Here is a 14,299-nt window from a genome sequence, read left to right on the forward strand (position 1 = left end):
GTTATTTAGCCTCCTTCCCAACAGGGTAGAATGATGTGGTTGGTACCTTCCTTAGGTTGTCTAGTTTCATATGATACCTTCACCTTCACTCTAAAACTGAATCTGCTACAGCGTATGAGAGACAGTAAAGTCGGTCTCAGAGGGTTAACAAGCAGTCTTCTTTCCTCTTATTTTATTCTCATTTGCAGTTGTCACTTTGCTTTGCTATCTAGACTCCATGCTGAGGCTTCAAAAAGTGATGAAAGTGACTTGCTATTCTTAGCAAGACTTACATTGACTCCCAACCAATGAGATATTCAGGCCTGCCTAATCTTGTTTATTAAAAATCAAGTTCTCTCTGTCTCTTTAGAAACTGTCGCTGTGTTGTATCAGCTTTCCAATTATCAATCATTAGTGAGCTCGAATGAGCGTCAGGTTCCGATGCAGCAGTGTGTTGTCACCGGCATAAACATCTTTTAGATAATTGATATACACACCTGATGAAAGTTGCGAAGCACCTCCGACACGGGAGTTTCACACATGGTGTGCGCTACTTCTGTCAGTGCGTTGGTGTTACAGCCTGAGAACCGACTGCACATAACAATATTTCCAGTATTTGCTATTTTCTCTAAACAAATACAGTGAAGTTTAATCCAAAGTTTTTTTCTTCAAATCAAAATATGAATGTTAAAACAGGAACAGATCCCAACGACCTGACCAACAGGAGTCTCAATAGGCAATAAAACAGTTAGCTCCTCTCTGTCTTCTACACAGGCACACTAAAATCAAAAGGTGTGAGAACGTGGGAGCTGAAATGTATTATTTAGTGTGAATAATAAAATAATCATTTAACTAATAATGGTCCAAAATGATGTCAAATATTATAGTTTTCTTGGGGGAGGACGACCCCTAAACCCAATATATCCTGGTATCTTTTATTGACTGTTGAAATTGAGAATGTGTCTCTTTATCCTGCTGCATAATATGTAGTAGCCTCCTGACTGGGACACTGCTCCTAAAACCTGAATGATACCCGACTATAGGTCAGTGGTGGCTGGTGACTCAGAGTAGTCAGTGTCTGGCTGAAGGACAGGAGGAAAACCAGCCCACGGTGTCATGTTATTTTATTACATTATTTCTCCTATTTTGCACTTGCACATCCATTTTATGTATGGGCTCAGTGCTGCTTGGGGGGAACTTTGTGCTTAAGTTATACAAGTGTTATATAAATTATTATTATTATTATTATTATTATTATTACGATACTAGTTGCCTACGTTACTTATCTCTGCTTTCTTATGTAAAATGAAAAATGAAGCAGTAAAACAAAGGCTTATGAGATTTCTTAAAAACAATCACTGCAGCGTGGAAATGAACCTTATTTTTGTAATATGTCACCAGAAGCCTCACTCCGCCGCTCGTCTCTGTAGCTCCGCTATGGGTCCAGGTCCTAGCAGCGAGCTCCGAGCGGATCTCTCTCCATTCACTCCCCGGCGGGGTCCGACTCCTGCTGCTGCCGCGCGCCCACCCGGGCAGGAGGTTATCCTCCCTTGGCCTGTTACCAATGAAATAAAATGAAATGCATTGAATTGATAGAATATGTCCCGCCCTAAGGGAGCACGGAGGGTGCTTGTCCTCCTCTACCCCCCACGATGCCCACAACCACTTCACACACACAGGCTGCCTTTTCCCCTCTGCCCTGCAGGGGTCACTGTTGAGGCATTTTAATTAGACTTTATTAAATAATGGAATTTTCCAAAGAAGAGAAGAGAAAAAAATATTTTCTGAATGATACTGAGATTTGGTAATGATTTATTTCAACCATTACTCTTTTTTCAAATTTTGCTCTCCCTGCCTCCTCACCTCTCAAATAAATAGAGGAGGATCAACCTCCTCTGCCTCTATGGACCAGCCTCCACTGCTATAGGTAGGGGAGAGTGGGGTAAGATGAGCCAATTTTTACTTATGCTGTCCTCGAGGTTAGGAAAAATGAGACAGAAGTAGAATGAAAACATGAACCTTAATTTCAGGATGCCTCCTATCAAATGAAATGATCAGCATGCGTTTATCACAAAGCTGTCTGAAAAAAATGACCTTCCAAAAAAAGTGCTCCTGTGGCTTAACTTGCCCCAGGTAAGGGGTAAGTTGATCCGAGTCAGTGGGTAAATTGAGCCATCGTGGGGTAAACTGAACATCTGAGTTTTTAAGTTTAAACCTCAGCATAAGTGTGTTAACAAACAGTTTCACAGTTATGAACTTGTGAGAACAAACCACCAGTGAGTTTCAAGACCATTGAACAATCAAAAAAGTCATTCAATATTCCAGACGTCAAGGTTGCAGGGGAATATGAACTGTTGCTCCCTCCTTACAGTTCCTCCAGCCTTTTGAGGTTGAGGTAGCTTCTTCAGCACATCACTCAGCAGAAAAGATGCCTCATCCTTTTCCTTGAATGCAAAGCTGGGCTTCTCACGTCTAGTGCTCCCCCGGATTCTTCTGAGAAATCTTGCACTCACTTCATTGCCCTCCAGGCTCTCAACCAAGCCAATGTAATGGTAGCTCCTGCCTTTGGATGCAAAGTTTACTATGACAAAGTCACCAACTAACAGATCTGAGATGTCTGATTCATTTTTCTCATCATTAGAATTCTCATGCTCAGAAGTGTCATCAAATGGGATGGGAACATCACTCTCCTCAGAACTGCTGTATGCTGTGATTTTCGTCTTGGTCTTTGGTTTGACCTAGGCCTACCTGCTAAACCCTTCCCTTTCCAGTTGTTGGGGACAGGAATGTTGTTTCTTTCTGCCAATTCCAATGCCAGTTCACAGCATTTCTTTGGAGTAAGGCCAAGGAACTGTTCAGCCAGCTTCTTGATATGGTCTGCAAGCTCCTTCTCTACCTCCTCTGTGAAGACCCTCTTTGCTGGAGCATAAACTACCCATAACCATAAACTATTTGCTCCTGCAATAATCGTCCACATGTTGAGTTTGCACATCGGCTTACTACCTCATTTAATTTTTATTTGAAAATAATATATATTCTTTGACTGGCTTCAACTCAGTGGTGAAATACTACACAGTGAATATGCTATGTGTTTTTTTTTTTACATAACCTGTAACCCCACAATTTGTTCTGTATGTAATACCCCTTAGACGTGGAAGTAGTGCTAGGTTACTAGGCAGTAAGCTAGTTAGCCCCGCATGCTAACGTTCACAACAGACATAATGTTTTATTCCTTCTTACACTTCTGCTCTTGTGTATTTGGTTTTGGAAAGGCTAAAAAAAATACACAACTAAATGGTCAAAACTCTTTAAATGCAGAGTATCGCTCTGACTAGAGTCTCATACACAACACTTTGGCATGTGGAGAAATCTGAAGCTTGACAGGCCTGCCTAGCGAAAAGTCAGTTGACAAACAACAGATTTTCCAGATGAGACATCCTTACTGAGTCAAGTGTTATTTACTGAATAAAATGTGTTGCAGATGTTATGTTTTAAATGTCAAGCAAATCAGGTGATATTTTTTGATTCTCCACACTATTTGATATCCCCCTGCAGTGTTGGTTCATCCAAAGAATGGAGATACTGGACAACATGGGCGAGGGAGGGATGGAGTTGGAAGGATCGGCCACCACAGCGGCCGTTATAAACATCAGCCTAGACGGTGCCACAAACGTCACCAACATTATCTTTTCCCCCTACTATCAGCACTCTCTCTATGTGGCTGCCAGCTACATCCTGGCCTACTTCTTCATCTTCCTGCTGTGTATGGTGGGAAACATCCTGGTGTGTCTGATCGTACTGGAAAACCGGCGTATGCGCACAGTTACTAATCTCTTCATCCTCAACCTGGCTATCAGTGACCTGCTGGTGGGCATCTTCTGCATCCCCACAACACTGGTGGACAACCTCATCACAGGTAAATACCCCGTCATAAGTGTTTGGAACAGCACTTACAATTTCACAACATTACCAAGAGGTGTTGGCAATCTTCTAGTTCAATTATTTCAATTTGTCTGCAAACAGAAATTAGTTTTGTAACTTTGGTTGGACTTTCAATTTAAGATTTGTAAAAATAGAGAATCTAATCTTAACAGCATTTCTTAGGATGTCAGGTGTGTGTGTGAGAGAGAAAATATAATAATGCACATTTAAAGCTGCAGTGGGTAGAAATGGAGCAAATATGATTAAAAACAGTTATTTTTATGAAACGCTCACTATATCCTGAGAGTAGTGCATGAGACAGGTAATCTGAAAAAATATCATGTGCGTATGTGTCCTCCGGTGCTCCTAACGGCGTCTGCAAGATTTCGCAGACCGGAAGAAAACATCCAATCAGAGCCGAGCTGGAGCCTTGCCGTCTCTGAGCAGCTGTCAATCACTCGCGAACTCCGATCAAACGGTCAAACTAGGCAGCGCTGATCAAATATGAATCAAGATTCTGTTACTGTAATGCCTATTTCCTGTGTAAAATGTTTTCAGAATCATCTTGTAGTGTACTGTTTAGCTTTAAAATGAGAAAGTTTGTGACCCGGCCGCCATGTTGAGATCAGTTGACTGTACAGTTAGGCCGGTGAACAGTTCCCACTTTTTGTCAGTCAAACAGCTGATTCGGTTCATGTGGGAAAGGTGGATCAAAATGAGGGCAATGAGGAAACCATCTATGTAGAGTGGATGAGGTCCCAGTTTTAGCCTCCCTGTGTCAACCCAGTCCAATTAACCAGACACCAACCAAGCACCGCCCACCAGCCATAGCAAACTTTCTCATTTTACAGCTAAACAGTACACTACAAGATGATTCTGAGAACATTTGAGGCAAGAAATAGGCATTACAGTAACAGAATATTGATTCATATTTGATCGGCGCTGCCTACTGACCGTTTGTTTGGAACTTCACGAGTGATTGACAGCGGCCTACGTTCAATGAACAGCCAATAGGAACGCTTTCTCTCTGAAATGACCTGTGATTGGCCAAAGTCTCCCATCACAGGCTAGATTTTTCTAAACCCTAAAAACAGAGCCATGAGGAGGTGCAGAGGTCTAGTTTTCTCTCAGAACACTTGAATGTTGAAAGGTTATTATGGAATTTGTTATTATGGAAACTTTCTGCCTACTGATGTTATGTTTTAGTTCCAAAAAACGTGGATTCAAATGCAGCACACAACACGAGAGTTTTAAAGTATGAACAAAAAGAATAATTTATTTTAACTACAGGGTTCCAGGTTGAGTAAGATCCGAGAGCAGGAGTGAGCAGGCAGGTTTGGAAGCAGCCACAGCTTGGCAGGAGAACAGACCTGCACACAGAGCAACAAAAACGAGGTTTAGTCCAAACCATCAAAAAACACAAGAGCAACCGCAAAGACTAGCAAAATTCCAGGGAGCCTGATATAGTATCTACCACTGTGGGTGACGGAACGATCTGGCGACAAGTAGCAGGAAAACCGGGGTATATATACTGCAGGTGTGATGATTGGTGGCAGCTGCTCCAGCCGAGCCCGCCCAGAGGAGGAGGAGGAGGAGGAGGGAGGCCACACCTCCCGACACACTGACAAACTAGACAAACCAGGGGAAAACACACAAGAGACAAAAGGACAGGGAAACATAGGAAACAAAAGGAACTCCTAGACTAACGGTAGTGAACATGACAACTGAAGCTTTAATATTTGATATTTTTGTTCTGAGATTTTACGATTGCCATTCTAGTTTTGTTTGAAATGTGTGTGAATGTGATGAAATAATTTGTGGTTGTTATAAGCTTTAACACTATTTTAGGGATGAAGGCAGTTGCCTTTACTGTTAGTAACAGCTTCATCCTCTTTTCAACATTTGATGGTGCTATTAATCTTTATTGGATCAGAGGTTAAGTCAGTGTCTTTGGTCCTATTTGCTGAGATATTTGCTAAGGGGCCATTTGTCCTTAACCTAAGCAAGCAGTTGGCTGAGTCAAGCACTTTTTATATAATAGTTCTGCCGTGCACTGAAAAATTAATTCTGCTTCGTGTCTTATTCATTCAGTAAATTCCGTCGCATGTGAATGTTTTCAGGTGAAGGGTTATTTAGCATGCCTTATTCTAACGTTGCAATTTCAATTTCCAAAGACTCAATACGACGGCTCCTAACGTCATTAAGATTTGATGCAAAGGATATATTTTTTTTATTTCTGAAGCATCCCATAACACTCAAAGGTCGTCAACTAATGCCCTTTTTACTGATGAATTCATTCAGTTCAGCCTCAAGTTCTTCAAAAACAGTCATTCTGAAGTAGGGTTATTTCCTCTCTCACAGGCGAAGTACGTAGGTGGTAACTGGCCGCCGGCTGTAGTCTTTGCTAAGTGTTCGAGTACAACTTGCGATATGAGGCGAAGCACCAGGGGGCCTTCATCGGCGCTAGTTCTTTGATGTCGGCTTGGTGCGTCTGGGCCTTTAGATCAATAGCATCAAGCCGTACAGCATTGAAATCATTCCCTATCAAAAGCTGTTATTCTGGAAGATCTAATGGAATTATAATTGACCAAACTTATTTTACCGCACAGCACAAACAGCCACTACAGTAGCTGTGGGGCTTACACCATGACCGCCCCATTGACGCCAGGGTTTAGAGCCACGAGGACTGTATTCAATATATCACACCCAATTCGCTCCTAATTGGTCGAGCGTCTCAAAGCAGGGATTTCAAGACATTCAACCCTTCAAGCTACCCCTATTAGGGATGCTCATTTTGAAAAGTTTTCTTAACCGATAACCGACCCTCATTAACCGATTATTAACCGTTAGCCGACAAGATTTGTGCCTCGTACCAGCTGCAGGAGCACAACAGATATTGGTTGCCGGGAGTCCCCAGTTCACCGTCCGGGAGCGTTAACTTAGCAGCCACGATGCTGCGTGTAGTGTCGCAGACATGCAGCCACTCTCCCAGTAAAAGTCTCCACCGCACATTTTGTTTAGTTTAGGAAATATGTTTTAAGAGAAATGAGACGGTCGTTTCCTCTGAAGCGTCACGTGAAGCAACGTCCGTTTCCGATGACAGCAGCACCTGATCACAGCTGGATCTGCTGTCAGTTGGCTTTAACAGCTGTAGAGACTTTAGATGGAGTTTGTGTCTGAACTGTACTAATAATACTAATAAAGACACACAGTTATTATCAGGGGCAGAGCAGCAGTGTTTTCTCTCTGTAGCCTGTTACCTGTTTAACAAACACCTGCACATGAATAACAGCTGCAGTCTGTTTTTCTACTGTGGACTGAGTCCTGCTTAGAGGACCAGGAACCATCTCTACTGGAACAATGCCTTTATATTATTTATTCATTATTAGCGTCTGTATTTATTGATATTCTGATTGTGAATTCATTATTTAATAACCTAGAATATGACTATGGTGTCTTTTGAACACTGGCCATTATTTATTAGGCTGAATGTTTCAGGGAAAATGTAAATGATGTAACTCATATCAAACCCGACACTCAGGAATTATCAGCTTTGCATGTGACTGAATGGAAATGAGGATAAATTATGTAAAAGGTGTTTGCTGCTGACAGACAGACTCTCCTTCTCTCTCTGACTTTAATAGTATCATTAATAAAAGTTAACGGGCGAAATAACAGATAATGAAAAGAAAAAACATTCTAATAAATGAAGAAAGTTATTTAAGCCCGTTTGTCAGGTGTTATAAACCCCTCTCAGTATTAAGCTGCTTCACTGGCAGTGTGTGAAGGAGAGATACTGCAGGTCCTTCTGCTGCTGTTCACACCTACAGTTAACACAGATTTTAACTAGATGGTGAATCAGAAGACAACTAAACTATAAAACTGTTAATCTGTGATCTGTCTTCACTCCGGTATGAAACTCCAGTGATGTTGAGAGGTAAAGTTATCAGATCAGTCCGGTCTGCAGCAGCGTCCAATCAGTAACTGATATCCAATAAGGGGGCGTGTCGGTCGGTAAAAGATTTCCGTGAAGGCTGCTCTCATGTATCCTCGCTCCTCGCTCCTCAGAGATCCCTCCTCGCTCCTCGGTCCTCGGTGCAGAAATAAGAGCTTTGGGACGGTCTTCAAGATGGCGCACCAGAACAACTTCCGGTTCGAGCGAGTAGCGATGAAACGACAAATAAGAGCTTTGGGATGCACCCTTTGTCTGCCCGCTATAACTTTAACGAGTGGCCAACAAACAGTGTGTATTTTTGAGCTACATTAGCAGTTCTAGCATTGCCGGAGGCTTCGTGCTCGCCGCCGCACACGTAGTCTGCGTAACTTTAGTGAGTTTCCATCAGACCGTGTGTGTGTTGGCGGTGAGTGTGAGGTTGTTGGTGGCGTTCTAGCTGTGATCGTAGGTGTAGCAGTGTGTGTACAGTTTATTTGTCGGTGAATAAATGCTACCAAACTACAACTCCTCTCCACTCAAGCGAGCCAGAGACTGGAGCCGACTTCCTGTATCCTGCAACTCCGGCTCCGCCTCTTAAGGTGGGCTGTTAAGGTGGACCAGCTTTTCTCCTTAAAGTGACAAGCTGCTCAGCTTTTGAGTTAATTATTAACATTTCTTTTAACTGTTTTAACTGATAGCGTTAATCGGTTAAAATGCTTAATGTCGGTTAACGGTTAACGGTTAATTATGGACATCCCTACCCCCTACAAAGGACTCTGAGCAATGGAGTCAGAGGTGACGAAGTTCTGGAGAGTCAATTCGCTGGCCCCAACTTGTTTGTAAGGAGCAAGTGGCACACTGCACAAAGGAATGTCACTGTTGGGGACATTGTCTGGCTAAGCAACCAAAATGCGCTAAGGGGTCAATTCAAGCTTGGCAGAGTCGTTGGCACGAATCAAGACAGCAAAGGCATCGTGAGGGACGTTAACGTCAGGATCTTCCCAAGCTACCATGTACCTGTGACAAAAGTTTTGAAAGCAAAGACAAACCATCCTACCTCTGATGGGCAGAAAAGGAAAATCCAAGCCACCATCCTTCACAGGGACGTTAGGCGGCTGGTTGTCTTATTACCTGCTGAGGAACAGATGGAGAGTCAAGTTGACACATCTGAAAGGTTTCAAGACCGCTGTACAAAGACCACCAAGTTTGCCTTTAAAGCTGGCGACCTCCCCAGTGTTTCCATGGGAAGATCGAGTGGGAGCTGTCAAGTCAAACTGAAGGTTCCATGAAATTAAAGGGACTGTTTGTAACTTCTTACACATATAAATCAATCCAAGTCGGTGTCCCATGCGCACTTGCGTGTGGCTACGCTGTTCAGACTCAGACTCTAACACAAACTACACGGACGCACCAAAACCGCAAAGTTATATCTAGTGAAGCCCGTCTTGCAAAACAGTGTTGGCCGCGGTTGGAGGACGCGGGGGAGACCGTAGCTTTGGTCTCCAGGGCCGGAGTCCATGCTGTACTGTGCCCCTCTGCCTGCCTGCCTTCACTCACACACTGCGCTCGTTCTCACTATTTCGTTCCACTCTCACTTGGATGCTTTGTGTTTCCTCTGCATTTCCACATCCATTTCAAACCCAGATTTAATAATATCTGTATACTACCTGAAACATCTTCCTGTCACATTATGGTCACTCTGTAACAAGTTCTGCATGAGTCTGCTGTGAACTAGTGTTTCTAGGTTTCTGAAAATCCCCACTGTAATACCACTGAGGTCCAGCCACAAGCTTGACTCTAATGAGCATTTGTCTTTTTTTTCAACAGGTTGGCCATTTTCCAACACGGTGTGCAAGATGAGTGGCTTTGTGCAGGGAATGTCTGTCTCTGCATCAGTCTTTACCCTGGTGGCCATAGCTGTTGAAAGGTTAGTGTATGCTGTGCTTTGATAACCTTTCCCCCCCCCCCTTGTATTAGTGCAACCGGACACAGTACATAAAGGTGACAAATTAGACAGACAGTAACACAAAACATAAACAGATTTAGTATTGTATGTGTCTCTTTTGACGCCTTTTAAAGACAGCTAAACACTCACTTATTCAAACTGGCTTATGTGTCACCTTGCGCTGTCTAGTATTGTAAGTTTATGTTTTTAACAGCTGTGTTATTGTTTTTATTGTTTTTAATATTTTTTTATTCATATAAATCATTTTGTGAATTGTGTTCTATGAAATGTGCTATACTAAATAAATATTATTATTATTGTTATTAATAAGAAGAGGCGGTAGGTGATGGGTCATGCCTTTACCAGTAGGAAAAATCAGGAAGATCCGATAACGTCATTCTGCATAGTAAGCCATGTGCTTCTGTTTGTTACATGGCCGTTTGTTTTAACGGGATAACGGGCTTTCGGTCCAATGGGACATTTTTCGGACTATTGGGGTTTCGGAATAATGGGTCGTCGGAGCAATGGGCAGTCCCCCTCTCAGCTCCATCTCACGGGTGTAACCGCTACGTACTGTAATGTTTACTTAGGCTTCAAGTCTACTTAGTACTCTCAAAAGCCTTGAGACTGGCTGTCAATTTTATGAGATTTTGACCTAGACTAAAGCTGTCAATATGTCACTTTATTAAGTTTTATTATTATGTTTTCATGCGAGAAAGTAACCATTTACATTCCAAATATGTGGTCAGTTTATCCAAATAACGCCCGTTTGGAAATTGGCTGCGACGTTTTCACAAATGTGTCAGAGCCGCTGTCGAAACCGAAGCCGGAACAGGTCATCAATCTTGTGAGATTTTGAGTCAGGCTAAAAGCTGTTAATATGTCACTTTATTAAGTTTTGATATGTTTCAGGCGAGAATGCAGTACATATTGATTGAAGTATGTAGCATGCAGTAGGTTAGTATGCGATTTTGACCACAGCCTGCGTCTCTGGCCGGAGAGCAGTGGCCGAGAGGGTGGCCAGTTAAGAGTAGAAAATGTCCCCAAACCTTATTTTCACAAATAAAACAGACACTTAATCACAGGTGTCTCGCATCATAATCTTACACTAGCTGTTAGAAAGCAGACAAAGACAGGATCCAGCAATCAAAACCAAATGGAAAAGAATCCTAATACCTCTTTCATTCCAAAGAAGAATCTAGTGCTCACTGATAACGAAATAAAGCAAATTAATTGGAATGACACCATCACAGATAAACCCTGTGAGCAGGTGTGTGATAAATGGGAGGTAAGCAACTATACAGTAGACCCATCAGCATGCTTCCTGCCATTTCAAAGGTCATTTAAAAGGTTGTAGCAGAACAATTGATTGCAAAGTAAATGGATAAAGGAGGGGTGGTGGGGGCAGTCTTCCTCGACCTGCGAGAGGCTTCTGACACAGTAAAGCATCAAATACTACTCAACATTGTGTTGTATACTTGTATTGACTACCTTAGTACTGTATTTGATGCTCTTTATTATTCTACTGTACCTACTTTCCCAGGGACTACGGGTTGAAAATAGCAGTTTGCTAAAACCCCGGTACATTACATCTCCTTGTTTAATAAAAGGGGAATGCTCTTTGTGCATTTTCCCTGTTCAAATAAAGAAACACAACATAACACACAATTTGTTTTTTTAGTAACTTAAGGGGGTCATTGCCTTGGGCTGCTCCACGCAAGATTATTCCAAGCTTCTCTCACATTGGGCTGCTTCCACACCCTGTAGGAGGGAGTCAGTCCATTGTGAGTGAGGTATTATGTAGTTGTTATTTTTCTTTTCTTTTGTAGTTTTTCCATTGTTTCAGGGGACCCAGCCCTCGCCCACATCACCCCATGCCAGTCTGGTTTGACAGAGCCCCCCCAAAGTTTAATAATAAAGATGTAATAGAGACGTAAGGACTGTCTTGTATTTTATGAGCTCCATGTGGGTATTTTTACCCATAAAAAAAAAAAAATGTTCTTACAGATTTGGTTCCAGAAGTCAGCAGCAGGAGTGATCGATAAATCTTGTTCCTATTTTATTATAATTTATAATTATTTCTAATTCTATATATTTTGGATATGGTTTTGTTTGAAGAAGTGATGTTAATTAAATCTCGAGGAAAGGACAGGTCAATGTCATTCATGTTCAATTTAGTTTGAATGGAAGATTTGAGATTTTGAAGATTTTGAGATTGTAGATATTCAAGGAAGTGATTGCTCCCAATGCTGTACTTCTGGACATGGTCAGAGAATGAGACCATGGTGTTATTATTGAAGATATGTTTAAGATGTGTAATGCCCTTTTTGATCCATTACTGAAAGTTCAGTGGCTTTTTGTTTGTTCCAAATGGGAGTGTAGTTTGTTGGTGCAAGAATGGTGTTTGTGATTTTATGGAATTCCCACCAGGATATCAGAGTTATTGCTATTTTTGATACTTAAAGTGGTGTTTGATGGACTGGCTAAAGGCCCTGACACACCAAGCCAAGGGTTGGCCCTCGGACAGTTTCGGACCGTCGGCTCAAGTCTGCTCGTGTCAGATGTTTTTCGGCCGATTCAGCATGTTGAATCTCATCTGATCATTCCAATACACGGATATTTTCACAATGACATGGCCATCTGAATGAAGCTGTGTTGTGTCTGAAGTTGTGAGTGAGAGCGGTCGGAGAATGACTGGCAAATGTCTCTTTGTTTCATGTACGTATCATAAAAAATGTCTTGTATATCCGCAGTCCTCGGTCTTCCGGTTTCCCTTTTTGAAAGACAAATACAGACTACCGCCGCCTGCTGGTGTGGAGAGTTATTTCCTTTCACGCAGGCGCAAAACGTTCGTGCTAACTAGCCATCGACTGTAGTCTTTGCAGTGTGTTCAAGTACAACATGTCGGCCAAGTCGCCCTTCATCGCCACTAGATGTCGGCTTGGTGTGTCTGGTCCATAAGAGTTGATAAGTCTGAAATATCAATTTCTTTACAAAGTCATATAGCTAATTTGTGGCAATGCTCTTCCTTATTTACCACAGGTTTCGCTGTATAGTGTACCCTCTACAACCCAAGCCGACTGTACTTGTTGCCAAGGCAGCCATCGTGTTAATCTGGGTGCTAGCAGTGGTGATCATGTGCCCAGCTGCTGTGGCGCTGACCGTGGATGAAGTTCCTTTCCACTACATGGTGTACAATAACGACGTCAACCACACATTTCCCTTGTATACCTGCTACGAAAACTTTGCCAACCCTCAGATGAGAAAGGTCTACACGGCGGTTCTGTTTGCTCACATCTACCTGGTGCCACTCACTGTCATCACACTGATGTACGGAAGTATCGGAGGCAAACTGTGTTCCACCGTGGTTGCAAACAGAGAGCCACAGCTGGCCAACGGCGCAGTCCAGGTTGGGGGCAGAAGGGCTGGTCAGCCAATGATTTCCCAGAAAAAGATCAGGGTGGTAAAGATGCTCATCCTGGTGGCTTTGCTTTTCATGTTGTCCTGGTTGCCACTCTGGACCCTCATGATGATGACCGACTACGCAGGCTTGGACAGGGACCAGCTGGACCTTTTGACCAGCTACATCTTCCCCTTTGCCCACTGGCTGGCTTTCTCCAACTCCAGCGTCAACCCCATCATCTACGGATACTACAATGAGAACTTTAAGAGGGGCTTCCAGGCGGTGTGCAAGTCCAGGCCCTTCTGTTGCCTCATCCAGTGCCAGCAGTGGAGGAGGATGGCCAGGTGGGGCAGGAAAGACAGGTCCGCGCAAGCACCTTGTGGAGGTACTCACTTCAGAGATGCCTCTAGCAATCACAACCATCTCGTCTTGGGGCTGAGAAATCGAGTCCATAACGACAACAAGTTGACCGAAACAGCAGAGGTGAACAGGAGTGTAAGGGTGGGGTGTGTGGCGGTCAACTCTGAGAGAAGTCTTTCAGATCAAGGGTTAGAAATGTCAGCTGTACATAAGAAAGGCAGTAATGGCGAGGAGTCAGAGAGGGTTAGTTCACTGGCAGGTTCAGTGTGCCAGGCGTGGGATAACTGAGCGTTGACAATGTTACCCAGTAATGAACCAAACAAAGCCATAGTATGTTGCATTGTAGTTCAGAGGAAGAGACAATGTAAATTATCTGATGTGTAATGTTGTTACTGTTTGGAATGATGGTTACACATTGCAACCCTAGTTCTAGACAAGGCCTCATACTGTATATAATGTAAGCACTTCCAGTTGCTTATGCTCAGCCAATGGACAGCACAGATGACACTACTGGAGGTGGCAGGGGCAATAACAGGGGTTATTATATAATATTATTAACATATTATTGTACTCACCCCTACCACTGCAGAGACAGCAGACATGAGTGCTTGACAAGATTTGGACCGCTAAGCAAAATCCAAATTTAACTAACCCAACATTAAAGGGACTCTATGTAAGAATCAGAAATTGCTTGGTAACAGAGACACCTGTGGCTGTTAAGTCAACGAAAGTCAGCGTCCTGTTGCTCGCGCTCGCG

At 42.9% G+C, this 14,299-nt stretch overlaps 1 protein-coding gene and 1 long non-coding RNA gene across 2 annotated transcripts; one reads left to right on the forward strand and one right to left on the reverse strand.

Moving 5' to 3' along the window:
- The first annotated feature begins 3,552 nt into the window (after window positions 1-3,552).
- npffr1l2 (neuropeptide FF receptor 1 like 2) lies at window positions 3,553-14,084 on the forward strand. Its single transcript, XM_037776906.1, has 3 exons — window positions 3,553-3,895; window positions 9,662-9,761; window positions 12,822-14,084. The coding sequence occupies exons 1-3, from the start codon at window positions 3,553-3,555 to the stop codon at window positions 13,828-13,830; spliced, it is 1,452 nt and encodes a 483-aa protein (XP_037632834.1). The 3' UTR covers window positions 13,831-14,084.
- On the reverse strand, window positions 5,149-5,500 carry LOC119492447. The gene is made up of 2 exons (XR_005207783.1): window positions 5,375-5,500; window positions 5,149-5,270 (listed from the first exon to the last, which is right to left on the reverse strand). It is a non-coding gene; the product is annotated as an uncharacterized LOC119492447 (long non-coding RNA).
- Window positions 14,085-14,299: the final 215 nt, after the last annotated feature.

The sequence above is a fragment of the Sebastes umbrosus genome, chromosome 8 (assembly GCF_015220745.1).
Source record: "Sebastes umbrosus isolate fSebUmb1 chromosome 8, fSebUmb1.pri, whole genome shotgun sequence".
In the NCBI taxonomy this organism is placed as follows: Eukaryota; Metazoa; Chordata; class Actinopteri; order Perciformes; family Sebastidae; genus Sebastes; species Sebastes umbrosus.

Coding starts and splice junctions, on each gene's coding strand:
- npffr1l2 (XM_037776906.1), top strand. CDS start 3,553: ATGGAGATACTGGACAACATGGGCGAGGGAGGGATGGAGTTGGAAGGA. Junction 3,896..9,661: donor GGTGGACAACCTCATCACAG/GTAAATACCCCG, acceptor TTTTTTCAACAG/GTTGGCCATTTTCCAACACG. Junction 9,762..12,821: donor GTGGCCATAGCTGTTGAAAG/GTTAGTGTATGC, acceptor TATTTACCACAG/GTTTCGCTGTATAGTGTACC.